At 47.0% G+C, this 18,722-nt stretch overlaps 1 protein-coding gene across 1 annotated transcript in view; it reads left to right on the top strand.

The window, feature by feature from the left end:
• LOC126535878 (calcium-activated chloride channel regulator 2-like) overlaps nucleotides 1-14,687 on the top strand; it is a 252,859-nt gene extending 238,172 nt beyond the window's left edge. The window contains exons 11-13 of the mRNA XM_072287019.1: nucleotides 3,709-3,810; nucleotides 5,091-5,288; nucleotides 12,702-14,687. Coding sequence (XP_072143120.1) covers nucleotides 3,709-3,810; nucleotides 5,091-5,288; nucleotides 12,702-13,207 — 806 coding nt within the window. The 3' untranslated portion in view covers nucleotides 13,208-14,687. The remainder of the gene's footprint in view (nucleotides 1-3,708; nucleotides 3,811-5,090; nucleotides 5,289-12,701) is intronic.
• The last annotated feature ends 4,035 nt before the right edge of the window (nucleotides 14,688-18,722 follow it).

An 18,722-nucleotide genomic window follows, 5' to 3' on the forward strand; every position in this document is an offset into this window, starting at 1 on the left:
ATTACAGAAAAATAAAATTGGGTTGGACAGCATATGGCAGACTTACTCAGATCCTTACTGGAAGCTTAGCATTATCACTAAAAAAAAAGGTGTACAATCAGCGAACTTTACGAGTGCTACCATATGGGGCAGGAACTTGGAGACTGACAAGGAAACTCGAAAACAAGTTAAGGACCGCTCAAAGTACGATGGAAGGAAGAATGTTAGGGTAACGTTAAGAGACAGGAAGAGAGCGGTGTGGATCACACAGCAAACGGGCATAGCCGACATTCTAATTGATAATAAAGGAAAGAAATGGAGCTGGGAAGGACATGTAATGCGTCGGTTAGATCTCTGGTGGACCATTGGAGTTACAACATAGTTGCCAAGAGAAGGGAAACGCAGTCGAGGTCAGCAAAATACTAGGTGGGACGATGAAAATAGGAAATTCGCAGTCGGAAATCGGAATCGTTTGGCGCAGCACAGGGGTAATTGGCCATAGGAGGTAGAGGCCTTCGTCCTGCAGTGGAGTTAAAACAGGTTGTTGATGATGATTATCAATATTTCGAGGTGCCTGCTCAGATTAGCGAAAGTGCAGCAGCGGCAGCAGCAGCGGCAGCCGCCGCCTCTATCTATGCCTACTGCCAGTACGAAAGCTTTTCCCAGCGACCTCAATTTACCCCTGTCTTGCATAAGCTGATTCCAAGTTGTGCCTGTAAGTTTCCAAATTTCAATACCCAATCTAATTTTCTGCAGTCCGCGATTGTGCTTCCGTTCCCTGAAGTTGAGAAGAGCAAAAGGTAAGAGAGCACAAATGCTGCCTAATGCTGTAGTTCTGCTTAGTCTTGGAATGAACACAAAAATGAAGTGCTATAGCCCATGTGTGCACGTCTAACCAACGCAATGCATTGTCAGAATTCCACATTGAATTGTTTCAATGTTTAATTTCATTAAACCTTGCATAAAAACTGTCAAGAAATGAAATCTTTCATTGTTTCTAGTGCCATTGTTTCAAAACTTTGATTCCCTAAGAGGTCACTGGTAGGTGCTTCTAAGTAAGCACGCTAGGGGAGTGGGTCTCTTTTTTTATTTCGTTTGTTTAGGTTAACGCGGGTTTGTTTTCCTAAGAGTGCATTTACACTGGCATGGTTGGAATTATACTGGCCGCCACTGAGGCGACTCCACAGAGGGAGAATAAAGCAAGAAAGTCGTTTGTTAACGAAACATGAACATATAGTTAATACAAACTGTCACACACACAAACCAACTGAGAAATATGCCAAAGCTAATAAAAACCTTCATGCTGCTCTGGATGTTCTCACGAACGTAAACATTATGGAAAACGATAGGGTCCGTGACCCGCCATCAATTACTTGACATGCGTCGGTGCAGGTGCAGCGCATCGTTCGCGTGGGGAAAACTCGCTGCTTGCTTCTTGAGGATTATCCTCAGCTCGGCCGAGGCATTGCAGGAACAGAGTGAAGTTCCTGCCTTCAGCCTCAAGTTTCCAGGACCAGCGAAGACCACATGCTGGAGGTAGGATGGAGGCTGAATCGTCGCTGAGGTCTGGAAGCTCGGACCCGGAGCCCGAGCGCCCATCTTCTTCCACTCAGCTCTCTCGAAGTCTTGACGCTTGGAAACGCATCACGGCAGCCTCGCTTCTTCCATTAAGCTATCCCGAAGTTTTGAACCTCGGATACGCAGCTGGACAGCCTCCCTTCTTTCACTCAGCTCTCCTGAAGTATTGGAGCTCGGACCTGCACTCCGACAGCCTGCCTTCTTACACTCCGCAGAGCCACCGCCTTACAAATAAACCTTCCTTTCCTTCCTTCTCTTCTTCTTCTCCCTCTCCAAGAACACGCGCGTATTCGTGAAGAGCTGTTGACCGAGGTGCTTCGTCCTACCAGCTCAAGCCACATCCCACTATTTTTATCTCTTCTTTTACAGTCACTGGCAATCTGCTGCATCAGACACGTGCATAGCGCCTGTCATTGCAAAAGGCGCCTGATTATTCACACCGCGGGAGAAAGGGTAGCGAGCGGCTTGGAGCGTACGAACTAGGCGAACTAGCGCTGGCGGCACATCTGCTTGTACTGCGCAGCTCGCGAGAGCAAGTTGTCCTTCGTAGAGTGCCATGGAGTGTCATTATTGTCACCTTCGTACTACTGCGTCTTTAGAGATAAGACTCAGACTTGAACCTACAGCCCTGAAATTATCAATTCCATGCACTAGCCACAGAGCCCTCCCTATCTTGATACCGCCCTTCTGTTCTATCCTCTAATTAGGTACAGTAAGCGCAGGCCTCCACGGCCGCGTGATGGTCTACATTTGTGACAGGATGACACGGAAGTCTTTTTGTTTTGTCGCTGCGCCGTGTATCAGTGTAACGCAGCGGATCAGGTGGAGTGGCATCAACGCGGGGCTCTTGAGCAGTACGAAGCTGGAATTGAAGAGCAATGAGGCAAATCTGCGGAGGGGTGCGCTTGCGTCGGCAGCGGCGCGGTCGTTTGGCCGGTGCCACAATTTCGCTCGCGAAACATGCGTGATGCGCTAACGACGTTAACGACGTATGTAACGAAGGACTCACCGTCACGTTGGATGTACCTTTATTCTTGGTAGCCTCCGGGTGCCGCTTACGCTGCGCAGCAACAGAGGCCTCACGTGCTTTCTTTTGCTGTCATTGCTGCTGCCGCATTTGCTCACTGCAGCGTTTTGACAGCGAGCTTCCGCGATCGTCAAGTGCGCTGTGTTCATGTTAGTTTTTGCACGCGCGACATCATGCTTGTTAATTTAGTCATACTAGCGGACAACGTTATGTGGCTATGAAGGGAAAGCTACGGAGACAAAGCGCACACAAGTTAAAGCACTTCTGAAAAGAGTCACGCGTTTTAGTCCAAGTTAGTCTAGGCAGGGGAAGACAAAACATAAGTTATTTGCAACAGTTGAATAAGATAGAACACACCAATGAGTGTAAAGGCTTACTTATTTTGCTGCTTTTCCCTTCCGCGTATGGGAAAATGCGAAACCGTCGCACATGGAAGCTTCGTCGATTCGGTGTCGGTTCCGAGCAACCAAAATAACTGTCAATAACTTCCTGACTACTTAGCACCGTGACACATTTGCAGCAGTCACGCACCCGTAGCTTTCCCTTCATAGCCACAGAAGGTTATCCGCGACTATAGTAGGCTATGTTTAAAAGTTTAGGCGGCAGCTAAATCTACTATGCTTACTTCGCATGGCTGTCCAATTATTTGCTATGACAATCGATGCTTTGCCTTTTAGACGAAACTGCAACTTTTTTTTAACTTTTTCATGCTAGGAAATGTGAGGATATAGTTGTGTTTCCAAGATTTCAGAAAAGAAGCAATGTCTTTCTTTTTTTTCAAAATGTCCAGAGATTCAGCATCCATACCTGTGGGGATATCAGTGGTTGCTCTTTCGTCGCCAAATACTTGACGCCTGGCGTCCCACACTTAGCAACGCGCTGGCCCATCCAAGAGGGCATGCTGCACGCGCCTTCCGTGGCTGTGGCTTTCTCGCGGCCGCCACACACGCTCACGCACTTGGGCCATGTTGGTAGCCAACCGAGAGTACGGATAAGTGTCACGCCCTTTAGCAATCTTTCCTCTCTGTGAAATGGCCGTGGGGTATCCCGAGTAAATTACTGAGTTGCTTCGCCATTTCCCGCTGATAGAAAGTATTCATGGCTATCTGCTGTTTTTTATGCAGGAATTGACGTGGCAGCCGGAGACGGCGTCTACAGTGCTGCGTTTTTCGCTTTCGACGTGGCCGGTCATTATGCGGTTCAAATGCGTGCGAGGGGTCGTCGAGGTACGTCCTACGTAGTGCTTTTTCTCGGGTGTAGCCCAGCCATAGTAGTGGAAAGAAACAAGGTAACCTAACGACAGCTGACCCAGCTTTTCTAAACCAAAACTTGCCGGGAGGTCTACTGTACTGAGCACATTGTTGTCTGATAGAACATGGGATTTCGGCATGCACAAAGTAGTCGTAACCGTATCTCGTTGCACAGAACCAAATAGAACTTTCATTCAAATAACTAAATTTCTGGCCTTACGTGGCAAAATCACAATGCGATTAGGAGGTATAAACCGTCGCGGTGTAGCCCGGTTTAATTTCGTCCACGACGTGCCCGACCCTGCACGGGCGTCGTTGCGTGCCCATCGAAGCGCAGTCGTAGAGGGTCGCGACAAACTCGAGCTTAGGAGGCAAAGCTTTCGTGGCATATTCACTGCTACATTACAGAGGAAAGAGATGTCTAGTGTTGTTTCCGCTCTACTCCTCTGTAAGTAATTCACTAATCGTGCTTTCACGAATGTAATTTAGCAGGCTTTCGCACGTGGCTCTCCATTAAACAAAGCCCAGGCTAAAAGGATTCATTCGCTTGTACCATGGCACCTATGCGGCTTCGTAGCCTAGTAACTAAGATGCACTTACGTGTGGATACAGGTGGACTTGTGTCTAATATATTCGGAAAACGTCACTGCTACAATGACCGCTATACAAGACAACGATGCATATGTCACGGTTTAAGTGACGGTAAAGATCGCAACAATAGCATGACTGCGAGTCATGAGAATAACCATTTATTTGGAGAAGCCGGGCCAAAACAACCAAGAAACACTCAACTACAACGACAGTGGCGACCACAGTCGATGGTCGTCAAAATATGATATATGGGTCAAGGGCGCCACCTGTTTATACGTGACTCCTCCTGCATTGTAGTGTAATCGCTGGTGCTCACGTACGTTTCACAATGTCCATGCACCACCACCCCGTCGCGCATGCAATCTGATTATAGAACATTCTCTCGCGATAGAGTAGACGACTATACTCGGGAAAGTTTCAATACATATAAGTGCATCCGGCGCTGAGCGATGGAGTTGTAACATTTGTAAACCGGTGAGAGGCGGTCACCTGAAGAAGGATAAACAATGTATGCTTGTCAGTACAGTGGTAGTTGAGGACGACGAACCCGGCAAAGGGGAATATCTCCACACACCTTTGAGCCATCCAAAACATGCAGACAAACGAAACTAACCGACCGCCAACAATTCAACTTGATCGAGGTAATACCTGCGTTCGTCGTGCAGAAGCAAGAAATGGAAAGTGGAGTTTCTCCCGATTTGCTGATGCCGGGTCGCTGTGGGTGGGAGCCGTCGACAGAGACTTGGCCTATCCGCCTGCGACCGTGCGAGATCTGCGCGTGGAAGGGGTGAGGCGCACTGCGCAGGGGTGGCTTGTCACCCTGGCATGGACCGCATCAGGTGACCAGCAGGATCAAGGCACGAGTACGTGCAGCAGGCCTTAGTATGCCCTTGTTTGTGTATTTATCTTGTAGTATTGAATTGACTGAGTTTAATTACTGAAACCGTAGAAGGTGACATTCTTTTGCTGTTATTTCTTTTTGCACCTTTTACAAATTTCTATATCTTAAATTGTGTTTACCAAATATGCTCTTTGTGATACCTTGTGTCGGCTTCCAGTTTTGGTTTCGAATCGTTGCGTCAGGGCGTCACTCAGCGCCAAACGCTGTAAGTATACTTGCTGTGTTTCCGCTCGCTGGAATAAAAAAAAATTTAATTATGGGGTTTTACGTGCCAAAACCACTTTCTGATTATGAGGCACGCCGTAGTGGAGGGCTCCGAAAATTTCGACCGCCTGGGGATCTTTAACGTGCACCTAAATCTAAGTACAGGGGTGTTTTCGCATTTCGCCCCCATCGAAATGCGGCCGCCATGGCCGGGATTCGATCCCGCGACCTCGTGCTCAGCAGCCCAACACCATAGCCACTGAGCAACCACGGCGGGTCGCTATAATCAAGCCGTTCTTTATCTGGTCCCCGACTCGAGCAGTCCGGCTGTTCTCTTGCGGCGCTTCGCGCCAGGCCGTTAGGCCTCATGCTGTAGGTCCTTCGTCCGGCCGCCCCGTTGACGCTACTACACTGTTCCTGCCCAGAACGTTTTACACATCACATCGTATTATCATGCTTTGATCAATGAGCTATTTACTGTTTGTGGTAAAGCTGGCGACAGAATACCTGCGGGCGTGTCATCCGAACAGGCCCGCCGCCTTCACGCGGCCACGGATGAGGCGCTGTCAGTGAGACGGGGGCGTCACACCGGTCACACGATATTACCGATTTGTGGAGATGCGAGCAAGAAACGAGAACAGTGCTAGCGGCAGTTTATTTCAAGAACACTTCACGAGTCGTGTGCGCAGTTTTCGTAGCTATACACGTAGTAACATTACTCGTGCAAGGTGTGGAAGTGGCATAATTACGATAAATATATAGAAGTTGAAAATTTAGCCTGCATGGGAGAGATGTTCCGAAATATTATAATCAAAATATGGGTTCAGAAAGTTCGGCAATGAGAATCCCTTGTGGGTTCTTTTTCCTTTGCTTTTTTGAACATAGGTAGGACATTAGACAATGTAATAACAAGAATTTGGTTGCGCAAGCCACCACCCAGTTTCAAAGCTCACCCTCATAGCATCCATCCATCCATAAGGTACCTGGAACACGTCCAATCAATCTGCAGAGTAGATGAATATACATGCAGCTGTGGCGCTTCGCAATATACCGTGCTTGCCCTTATCTATTTCTAACTCATTGCCGAATCTCATCCGCGGTAGTATAGAGCTATTCGGCCTGACCAGGTTGCTTTAGTTTAGGAGATGAACCTCACTTCTTAACAGTTCCTTGTGATAAGTTACATAGTCAACAAAGTTTACTTGATAACCTTCTAATTCTTCGCGTTGCGTTCGTTAAACTTGTGAAATTAAAACCGAGCCACAGGCAAATAACATCTGCTTAACGGAAATGCTTTGAATTGTAGAAGTTCTTAAATATTTGTCCCATAAATGTGGTTCCAAGTACCTTAGGTTTTTCACCAATTGTTCACCAAAAGCTTTCTTATCACATTTCGGGAAGAAAATTAACTCCAGCTTTTATGCATCGTTTAGCAGATTTTGGAAATCGATTCCTTTGCTTGGAGGAATGCCAGTAAACTGGAAGGAAACCAGAGGAAACCATGAGGAAGTAAAAGAGAGGAATATTACAGTGTAAGGCACCTTCATAAGACTGAAAGAGCGTAGGTTTGGGCATGTTGGTATTCCATAAGTTTTACGTTTTTAGCACACGAAAAGAGATGAGAGACAGAAGTACGCCATGTACTTAGCGATGTGTCCATGTCGTACTTCAGTCTCTCGTCCCTTTTCGGGCGCTTAAAACGTAAAAGTCATAAGCCTGATCATCATCATCATCAGCATCATCATCATCATCATCAGCCTGGTTACGCCCACAGCAGGGCAAAGGCCTCTCTCATACTTCTCCAACACCCTGGTCATGTACTAATTGTGGCCATGTCGTCCCTGCAAACTTCTTAATCTCATCCGCCCACCTAACTTTCTGCCGCCCCTCCTACGCTTCCCTTCCCTTGGAATCCAGTCCCCAACCCTTAATGGCCATCGGTTATCTTCCCTCCTCATTACATGTCCTGCCCACGCCCAATTCTTTTCCTTGATTTCAACTAAGATGTCATAAACTCGCTTTTGTTCCCTCACCCAATCTGCTCCTGTCTTATCCCTTAACGTTACACCTATCAGTCTTCTTTCCATAGCTCGTCGCGTCGTCTTCAATTTAAGTAGAACCCTTTTCGTAAGCCTCCAGGTTTCTACCCCGTAGATGAGTACACAGCTATTATACACTTTTCTCTTGAGGGATAATGGCAACCGGCTGTTCATGACCTGAGAATGCCGGCCAAACGCACCCCAGCCCATTCTTATTCTTCTTATTATTTCCGTCTCACGATCCGGATCCGCCGTCACTACCTGCCCTAAGTAGATGTATTCCCTTGCCACTTCCAGTGCCTCGCTACCTATTGTAAATTGCTGTTCTCTTGCGAGACTGTTAAACATTGCTTTAGTTTTCTGCAGGTTAATTTTAGACCGACTCTTCTGCTTTGCCTCTCCAGGTCAGTGAGCATGCATTGCAACTGGTCCCCTGAGTTACTAAGCAAGGCGATATCATCAGCGAATCGCAAGTTACTTAGGTATTCTACATTAACATTTATCCCCAATTCTTCCCAATCCAGGTCTGTGAATACCTCCTGTAAACACGCTGTGAATAGCATTGGAGAGATCGTATCTCCCTGCCTCACACCTTTCTTTATTGGGATTCTGTTGCTTTCTTTATGGAGGACTACGGTGGCTGTGGAGCCGCTATATATATCTTTCAGTATTTACATACGGCTCGTCTACACCTTAATTACGTAATGCCTCCATAACTGCTGAGGTTTCGACTGAATCAAACGCTTTCTCGTAATCAATGAAAGCAATATATAAGGGTTGGTTTCCGCACATTTCTCTATCACCTAATTGATAGTGTGAATATGGTCTATTGTTGAGTACCCTTTACGGAATCCTGTCTGGTCCTTTGTTTGACAGAAGTCTGAGGTGTTCCTGATTCTATTTGCGATTACCTTAGTAAATAGTTTGTAGGCGACTGACAGTAAGCTGATCGGTCTATAATTTTTCAAGTCTTTGGGGTCCCCTTTCTTATGGATTAGGATTATTTTAGTGTTCTTCCAAGATTCTGGTATGCTCGAGGTCATGAGGCATAGTGTGTACAGGGTGGCCAGTTTCTCTAGAACAATCTGCCCACCATCCTTCAACAAATCTGCTGTTAACTGATCCTCCCCAGCTGCCTTCCCCCTTTGCATAGCTCCCAAGGCTTTATTTACTTCTTCCGGCGTTACTTGTGGAATTTCGAATTCCTCTAGACTATTCTCTCTTCCATTATCGTCGTGGGTGCCACTAGTACTGTATAAATCTCTGTAGAACTCCTCACTATCTCATCCATATTAGTAATCATTTTGCCGGCTTTGCCTCTTAACGCATACATCTGATTCTTGCCAAATCGTAGTTTCTTCTTCATTGCTTTTAGGCTTGCTCCGTTGAGAGCATGTTCAATTCTATCGATATTATACTTCCTTATGTCAGATGTCTTAGGCTTGTTGATTAACTTCCAAAGTTCTGCCAGTTCTATTCTAGCTGTAGGTTTAGAGGCTTTCATACATTGGCATTTCTTCATAAGTTCTTTCGTCTGCTGCGATAGCTTACTCGCATCCTGTCTAACGGAGTGACCACCGAGTTGTATTGCACACTCTTTAATGTTGCCCATAAGATTATCGTTCATATCTTGAACACTAATGTCCTCTTCCTGAGTTAAAGCCGAATACCTGTTCTGTAGCTTGATCTGGAATTCCTCTATTTTCCCTCTCACCGCTAACTCATTGATCGACTTCTTATGTACCAGTTTCTTCCGTTCCCTTCTCAGGTGTAGGCTAATTCGAGTTCTTACCATCCTGTGGTCACTGCAGCGCACCTTGCCGAGCACGTCCACATCTTCTATGATGCCAGGGTTAGCGCAGAGTATGAAGTCCATTTCATTTCTATTCTCGCCATTCGGCACCTCCACGTCAACTTTCGGCTATCCTGCTTGCGGAAGAACCTATTCATTATCCGCATATTATTCTGTTGCGCAAACTCTACTAATAACTCCCCTGCTATTCCTAGTGCCTATGCCATATTCCCCCACTGCCTTGTCTCCATCCTGCTTCTTGCCTACCTTGGCATTGAAGTCGCCCATCAGGATAGTGTATTTTGTTTTCACGCTACCCATCGCCGATTCCACGTCTTCATAGAAGCTTTCGACTTCCTGGTCATCATGACTGGATGTAGGGGCGTAGACCTGTACAACCTTCATTTTGTACCTCTTATTCAGTTTCACAACAATACCTGCCACCCTCTCGTTAATGCTATAGAATTCCTGTATGTTACCAGCTAGCTATATGTTTATTAATGAGGAATCCGACTCCTAGTTCTTGTCTCTCCGCTAAGCCGCGGTAGCACAGGACGTGCCCACATTTTAACAGTGTATATGCTTCTTTTGGCCTCCTAACTTCACTGAGCCCTATTATATCCCATTTACTGCTCTCTAATTCCTCCAATTGCACTGCTAGACTCGCCTCACTAGATAACGTTCTAGCGTTAAATCTTGCGAGGTTCTTATTCAAAGCCTGATAAGTCTGATTCCATCTTGCTATTGCAAAACGCTCCCTATAGTGAATAATTTAAGAACTACTGAAGTCACTTAGTGTGGTTAGTGTGACTTATTCTCCATGTAAAATTTGCCTCTTTAATGCAATCCACTTGAAACGAAAAGCAGCGCTGGCTGGTACGGGGGACTTATTAAAAACGTGTTCGAACTAAAAAGAACAGGAAATAGCATGGAATACCTAATTTCGCTCATTCCATGGCGACAGCGTCCTCTTTCCTCGTTCTGTGTATAAAAAAAAGCCGATGAACTTACGGAAAATTCTGTCCCACACAACATGCGGTAGTGACAGGAAATGTTTAATGAATATTTACAAGAGTTTTCAGAAGGGTTTGGGTGTGAGCTAGTTGGTACGAATATACTACGGCTGGTACAGGATGCTACATGGATGGTACGGATAGTACAGCGCTCATCCTGTGTCCTCCCTTGTTCGTGTTATTTTTTTGGCGCTGTTTTAAATATGAATTTACAATAACCTCATCTAATCACGATTGTACTATGGTGTCATCCTATGAAACTCTGCAGCCCCGAGTGCGCTAAAGGTGCTAGATCCCCTCCACCATCTAGGTATACACCTGTCCACTCAAGCGTTCAGAACAAACCCTATTAGTAAGTAAGTTTATTTCGACCATCACGTCATACATGATGATGCAGGGGGACCGAAGTAAAAGCTGTCTTTCAACAGCTTGACAGAGCAACGGCCCCCCTTATTTGGCAGTAGCATACAAAGTCAGAAAAAAGAAAATACACAAAAGGAAGCACTGCCCACGGCGGTCACATTACACTACAGAGCAATATATAAACATATTACATAAAGGCTGCATCTGGTACATAAGCTAAAAAAAAAAAGAAAAAAAAATTGAAAGCTTAAACGTAGAATGAAATGAGTGATGCCTCTATCTGCGCAGAACATACATCAGTACCACATATTTTGTCAAAATACACCCTAATCATAAACATCCATATTATAATACCGTTATGAATATGACGTGTGATAAACTTTTTTGTAATGGTCCCTATGTATGACAGTCTTTCTCACTGCGTGTAAAATAGCTTAGCCATGAAATGCATGTCCCACTCCTCAAAGATCGATTAATGCATTCAGCCAAGCTGTTACCTCCTTGGAAGTTTTATGTGGTAGAATGTGATACTTCAAGAAATTACAAAGCACGCATCAGAGCTCGAAATCCGAATGAATTTTTTTTGAACTCCAGTCGAAGCACTCCTTCACAGTGTCTTACACTCACGCTTGTAAGTCTCATGCCGGTATATCGAATGCAGGCGTTAGTTCATTCTTCTCGGAAACCGGTGTACTCCACGCGGAAACAAGTATCGTTATGGCTGAGGCCCATGCTCTATTCTCCGCTGTGAAGCGTATAAAGAAATGAAAACTTCCACAAATGCAATTATATATATATATATATATATATATATACTCTAAGTGTCGTAAAAGCTATGAAGTCACTGTGTGCGCACAAAATCGTGTACTACTGAGATTTATACCGCCACAGATTGAAAGCCTTTCTTGCGAAAGAAACTGTGAACGCACTGGCAATTCTCGTGGGACGCCGAAACAAATAATAACCTTCCGTTGACTAAGCCACACAATTTGATGGTCCTTCTCAACGAAAGCACGACGAACTGATGTCCTCTTCTGTCGCCTCAGAATAGGACACACATATGGCACCCACAGTTTTTTGCTCACTGCTAATGAACCAGCAACATGCGGTAGACGTGGTGAAAGGCTGGCCGTCCTTTACGTCCTCCTGGAGTTTCGGGAAGTAGAAGCTGAGAGAAACAACCACTTTCCTGTAGCATACCGGGAGCACATATCTCTTCCTTCTGTAATGTTTCTTGGTCCGTAACCGTTTTATGATACCAGAGCAGTCCTAGGTTTCGTGAACGATGTGGGTCATAGGACATCCTCTGGAAAGAAGATGTCCTATGAATGCCGGCCTGTAGCATGTGCTACTATCCCAGCGATGTTGCTGAGATAGTAGCACAGGCCAGCACTTGCGTTTCAAGGGCTCTGTAAAGGCAGTAGTGCTTCTTGCAAATGTTTACCTCAGACACATTTTGCTATATCATCATTATTGCACAATGTAACTTCGTGTCCATAGTAGAGATCGTTAATAATTTGATTACCTACAACGTTTACGCACTTTGCAGCGACGGCTTTTTAGGGCCCTCTACTGCCACATAGCATTACCCTTCGTAATTCATACCTTCAGTGAGAACTCATTAACACCGGCCACGTGGTCTTTGGCCATACTTGCCCTTGCGCCACAAAACACCACATTTATCATAACCTTTTGGTGTATTACACAGACGTGAAATTATGGGATAGTTGCCAGTCCTTTAGAATATGTCCACGCAAAACATTCTCGTGCAAATACATTTCCCACATTAGCATTCACAAGCAACATGTTCAAAAGACGGGCGCCTGCGTCTGTCCTACTTATAAGTAAATCTGTGCGACGGGGTTGTTCCATTGAGTTGCCACTAAAGATCGAGATCGTCATTTTCTTTCATAGTTCTAGTCTGAAAACCACTAGAGAACCCTCTTCGGTTTATCCTGTCCCAGGTGCCAGGATAGAGCTGTTTGCGGCGAAAACGGCCTCTGCACTGTGGAATGTCTTGGAGGGCTCCCAAAAAAACAAGACCTCGGTTCATCGAGTGACGGAGTCGAAGCTGGAGGCGGGCAGCCGCCTGACTCCAGTTCCTCCAGCTGGCCACTTGCACAGGGTGTCCATTGTCAACGCCTGGTCAACCAGTGACCATGTGCACGAGCTCTACTTCGCTGTCGTCACAGTGAGCCACTCGGGCGTCCAATCTGCCCTTTCCAACGTTGCTGCAGCCAGCTTCGTAGCCGGCGTCAAGTTACGACAGGCGTCATTTCCGCCCTGGCTTCCAGTGCTTCTGTTCTCACTGGTCGCAGTGGCCGCTACCCTGGTTCTAGCCGCTGCGTATCTGCGCGTTCGGCGTCGTGAAGTCGTGCGCTCCGACAGACCCGTGGCTGTGTTCGCGGCCGCTCCGGGCAAGGCGCAGCTAGAGATTGCTTGCAGGAGGAGCCTCCTAGCGCAGCCCTGAGAAGCACGTGGCGACCGGAACGCCGAGAGGCCTAGTATAGGCGACTATGGGATGGCGGCAAAACTGCTGATGCCGTTTTCACATGACGTGAATTCGTTCACTAGTTAAAATCAAAATTTGGAACTTTCCTTCCATTATCGGCGGCACTACTGTCCCGGCATACCTGATCACGTTCAAATGGTGTACCTTTAAAAACAAAGGCCAAGCACTTATTTGGTTCATCTTTAATGTCGATGATATGCGCTACAGCTGTTGTAGGTACTGCTGATTTGTGATCCTTTGTTGTTATCACGATAGCCAGGAACAGTGTTCGACAAGTAGGCAAACTATAAACGTTCTCCACCCAAGAAGGTCTCACATTTTTCTCTACACACTGTGCCATAACAGGATGGCAGCGCCGCCAAAGCTACAAGCCTCACCACGTCGTTCAGAGCTGCGTGCGATAAAGTACTTCCGTTGCGGTCGCGCATTGTATTGCTCATTAGTTCCATACTGATGTGCGTATTTGCATTTTTGCGCCATACCGCTTCGACAGCATAGTATTAGTGGCCATTCGGCGTTGTGTCCGAGAACCGATGTGAATTTCTGGGCGTTTAGACTGAACGAAAGATGCGGTACATGGCCTCCGACGTGTTGCGGCTCAGGCAATGACAATCCAACCACGCTGCTGACCTTCACAAGCTATAGATACCAATATTTGTTTGTACTTTGCATTTCTTGTAAACTGACCCGCCGTGGTTGCTCAGTGGCTATGGTGTTAGGCTGCTGAGCACGAGGTCGCGGGATCGAATCCCGGCCACGGCGGCCGCATTTCGATGGGGGCGAAATGCGAAAACACCCGTGTACTTAGATTTAGGTGCACGTTAAAAAACCCCAGGTGGTCAAAATTTCCGGAGTCCTCCACTACGGCGTGCCTCATAATCAGAAAGTGGTTTTGGCACGTAAAACCCAATAATTTTGTTTTTCTTGTAAACTGCGCCACATTACTAATTTTCCGTACCCGATGTGCGTGGCGCGTAACGTATGTAAGTCTTCAAGTTTGACTGCGACTCTATGCTACCCAAAATGCAGCAATAGAAACTTTGGCCATATTATTCAACAACAAGAAAACTCGTTGTAGCTGACATAAACAAGGGGTATACTCACAGAATTAAAAAAAATATAAACACGAACTATAACGAAAATAAACATCATGTACGTCCATAAATTCAATGCACTAAGCCGCGCACACGTCCGTCCATCCCTTATGAAAATTACTGTTGAAATGTTGTTGGCATATGTTGATGAATTGTTGACTCAATAGCCTTTCAAAATACGTCAACAATTATTGAAACCACAGAGCAATAATTCAGCAGTAAAGTTGTTGGGTAGTTCACAACAAAAAAGTCGTTGACTAAATTCTGTTGATATGATGTTGAATTGTATTGAGTATTATTGAGCTATTGTTGAGTAGCTTCCAACAATAAAGTCGTTCCCTAAATTCTGTTGATATGTTCTTGAATGGTATTGAGTATTATTGAGCCATTGCTGAGTAGTTTGCAACAATAAAGTCGTTGACTAAATGCTGTTAACATATTGTTGAATAACATTGAGTCTCTAGCAATATTGAGTTCCGAAGTATATGTTAAAACACACGCACAAATATATGTGTGCGTCTTTTGCACATATATGTTGCTTCACTGATCACCATTGCATATATACAGGGTGTTGTTTCACGTTACTTGAACCATAGACGTATCTACCGATTGGGCAGGGGGACAGTGACCCCCGCCCGCAATGTAGATACGCCTATAGTTCAAATTACTTGACTTGGCCCCACTTCAGACAGCGGGGGAGGGGATGTGCCCCATTCACGTTACTGGTTGGCGCCCCGGCCCTGTCCATCTACCGAGTGGGCAGGGGGACATTGACCCCTGCCCACCCTGCAGATACGTCTGTGGTTTAAGTTACGTGAAACGCCCTGCACGTATATAGATATATATATATATATATATATATATATATATATATATAATGATGATGATAATGATAGCAACTTTATTGTACCGCCGGATAAAGAGGCCCCTACTCCCCGTCCCCGGCACACAGGCCCTGGGGACGGGGGCCGGAACCTCCGCGATTAGAAGCAAGCAAAGAGGTCTTGACTCTTCGCGGCTTCTTCCGCCAGGCGGATGGCGTGTTGCTGTGGAGTAGGGTCCTCGCTCCGCAGCAGGGCTTCCCAGGCATCTCTACAATTTATATTTGCTTTAGCCCCTAGTGAGCTAGCGCATTCCCAGATTATGTGATCGAGGGTCCCTCTCGCCCCACAGCGTTTGCACTCATCGTTTTCTCTATCATGCATAACATGGTATGCCCAGACCGGGTTTACGAGTTCCCAGCTTGCTGGCGCCGCCATGCGACTGCCTCTCTATTGTTTAGACTTTTATCCGGTGGTGGCACCAGTCTCCTGCGTAGCCGATAATTTTCGACAATCTCTGTATAATTTTGCAGACGCTCGTCCATGTTCCGGCAGTGGGGCGGTTCCACAGCCACCCGGAAGTAGAGAGCTCGGGCTAACTCGTGGGCCGCCTCGTTGCCAGGAACGGACGTGTGTGCAGGGGTCCAAATTATCACAGTCGGTAATGTGTGAAGACGAGGACTATGATGGTGGCCTGATAGACGACGAGGAAGAGGGTAGTTTTATCGCTGCTCTGCGCTTCTTGGCCCAGCCATTAAAAAGCCATCTGTAAATAGACGCACGCTTCTTCCTTTCCGTAACATCATTGGTGGAAGTGCGGGGTACGGCGGCGGTTCGCAGTGGCTAGCCTGCGGGCTCGGTGGCTTCGAGTCCTGAGAACTGAGCGACGATCGTGGGCTCTGCAAGGCAGCCACGTTCTCGTAGATGGGCGCAGCGCCGGCGGAACTGTTCGAGTGCTGAGAGTCACGGCTCGACGAACTGACGCTGCTACGCGGGCTCGAATGAGCGCTATCCGGCAATCGTGTTTTGCAAGCAGCCCATCGCGCATAGTCGGGCGGCGGCACTCCACTTGCTGCTTCGGTGCAAGGTGCTTTGGGCGTCGCGAACTTAGAGGCGGCAATTACGCTAACACGGTCAATCCTGGCGTATACTGGCAACTCTTTGCCGTCGGCTAGGCTCTCGATTGCGCCCAAAGCACGCCTGCTGGATGGAAGGTTACGTCAAGGGCCACCAAGCAGATCCGCTGAAGCGTACCTGCCCGCAGAGGTGGCCGCCCGAGAGAGAATGCGCCCATAGTCGTGATCTGCCGCCAGTGCAAAGTCCGGGTAAGACTTACTGTTCAGATTAGCATATATTTCTCGCTTTTTCTCGAAATCCTCGCCAGCCGAAGTGTGCGTACGCTTCGGCGTCGCAGCCGTCAAATGGTCCCTGGACGGCACTTCGAAGAGACTCAGATCTTGCAATATCCGAGTCGCGTCGCTCGCCAGCTCGTCGTCGTGCATTGTTGCCTCGTTCGTCCGTTGGCCACTTTACTCGTACGCCACCACGAAAAATATGGAAGTTGTGATCCTTCCGTAACAATATATATATATATATATATATATATATATATATATATATATATATATATATATGTGCCTTCATAATAGAGGCATCTATAGCTGCCGCAAGGCGCTATTTAAAAAGTTGACGCACTTCTTGAAAAACTCACTCATTCACACACGTTTTCTTTCCGGGTGTCCCAGCTAACTTCAGCCAGAGTTTAAACATATGGGAATGCAATGAGGCTGGATAGAACGATAGATGGGGCTGGATAGTGTTGCGTACTCCAGGGTAGCGTATCGTACTGCTCCCGAGAAGTAGCTGCGCCTGCCTATCGAAGCTCGACCGACGTTACTTATTGGGTAGCGTGGCGTTGTCAGCGAGCTGCAGGCATCCGGTAGACCATGGCGACCAAGCAAGGGCGATACAATTTTCTAGTGCGGAACTTGCACGGTTCATTCAAAGGTAGATGAAAGAAAATGGGAAGAGCATGAAGTTATCAAAAGTACATTTCGGAGCCTCTTAAATAGGCTCTCTACAATCGTGGGCGGGATCTTGCTTCCGTCGATATCACGTGACAGGCACAGAAAGAGGGCCCCTCCTCCTCTGGCTGTACCGAGCCTGTAAAAAGGAAGAAGTCGTCCCGCCTCCCGGAATTGTAGACGCCTGTCCGCCTCTTCTGCGCTTTGCGGGTTCGTGGAAGTTCTCTTCTAGGTCCAATTCGAGGAAAGGGCCTCTCTAAACTCGCACACACACACACACACACACACACACACACACACAGAGGCTGTACACTGCGGGTCTTCCGGCAGACAGGCACACTCGAAACGGTCATGGCGAATTAGAAAGTCACGCTTCATTTTGACGAGGCCTGGTAAGTAGGTCCGGTGAGAGAAGGTTCTTTGTGCGCGAGGTGCGCGACATTAACCATCGCAGGAGAAGTCACGCCTCATTTCGACGAAGATGGTCGGATGAAATTCCTTTCGCCACGTTGTGTCAGACGCCAACCCTAGCAGCATTTCCGGCGTGGAAGGAAGATCCCGACGTGTAGGGGCCAGCAGCCGCAGTACGAGGGATCGGCGTTTCGGTAGCAGAATTCCCCTTAGAGGTGACGAACCCTTAGTTCGTAACAGGTAGATTCCTGGAAGTGGTCATCAGTCCTCGTGGCGCTCTTGTGACTTTTCTTCCTGGTCCGGTCCGGTGAAATTGGCCTTGCAAGCAGGTCTCGCAACTTTTCGTCTCCTGCGTGGGCAAGCAATCACCCCAAAACAGCGCCCGACCCACAACCACAAAGCAGCGAGCACAAGGCCACCCTCCCCCAAGACACACCCGGCTTTAAAAAAGAAGAAAACCCGCTACACGCTTCCCTACGTGCGTCCTCCCCCCCCCTAAACAGTAAAAACAGCCATTTCTTTAAAGTGTTAAAACAATTAGCTTCACTTCGCAAAAAACATATGAATTCGGAAAAACGTATGAACGAACGTAAAAATGCCACGGAAACCCGTATGAGCATGAGGCTTTCGTTACTCTAGGGGCAACGACTCAAACCGTCGGCATTGCCGTTAAGCTTACCCCTTCTTGTAGCGAATATCGAAGGTGTACTGTTGAAGAGCCAAGCTTCAGCGCAAAAGAGGACCGTTTTTCGTAGACATGGACTGCAGCCATGTGAGCGGACAGTGGTCAGTCTTTATGGTGAATCTTGAACCAGCGATATAGCAAGCTAGCTTCTGCACCGCGCAAACTATGCAGGCGCATTCCTTTTCTTATGCACTGTATGCTTTCTCACGAACTGAAAGCTTTCTACTGGCCTACAGTACAGGGTGTTCGTTCTCGTCATCTCTTTCTTGACAGAGCACCACCCCCATACCCCTGTCGCTGGCATCACACTGAAGTATGAATGGCTTAGAGTAGTTGGGCGCGTTGAACACTGGCTGACTCTTTAGTGCGTTCTTCAGCATACTAAAAGCCTTTTCTTTTGCGTCATCCCACTTTACTGTTTGCGGTTCTGTTTTTCTG

Source organism: Dermacentor andersoni, chromosome 3, assembly GCF_023375885.2.
Source record: "Dermacentor andersoni chromosome 3, qqDerAnde1_hic_scaffold, whole genome shotgun sequence".
Taxonomy (NCBI): domain Eukaryota; kingdom Metazoa; phylum Arthropoda; class Arachnida; order Ixodida; family Ixodidae; genus Dermacentor; species Dermacentor andersoni.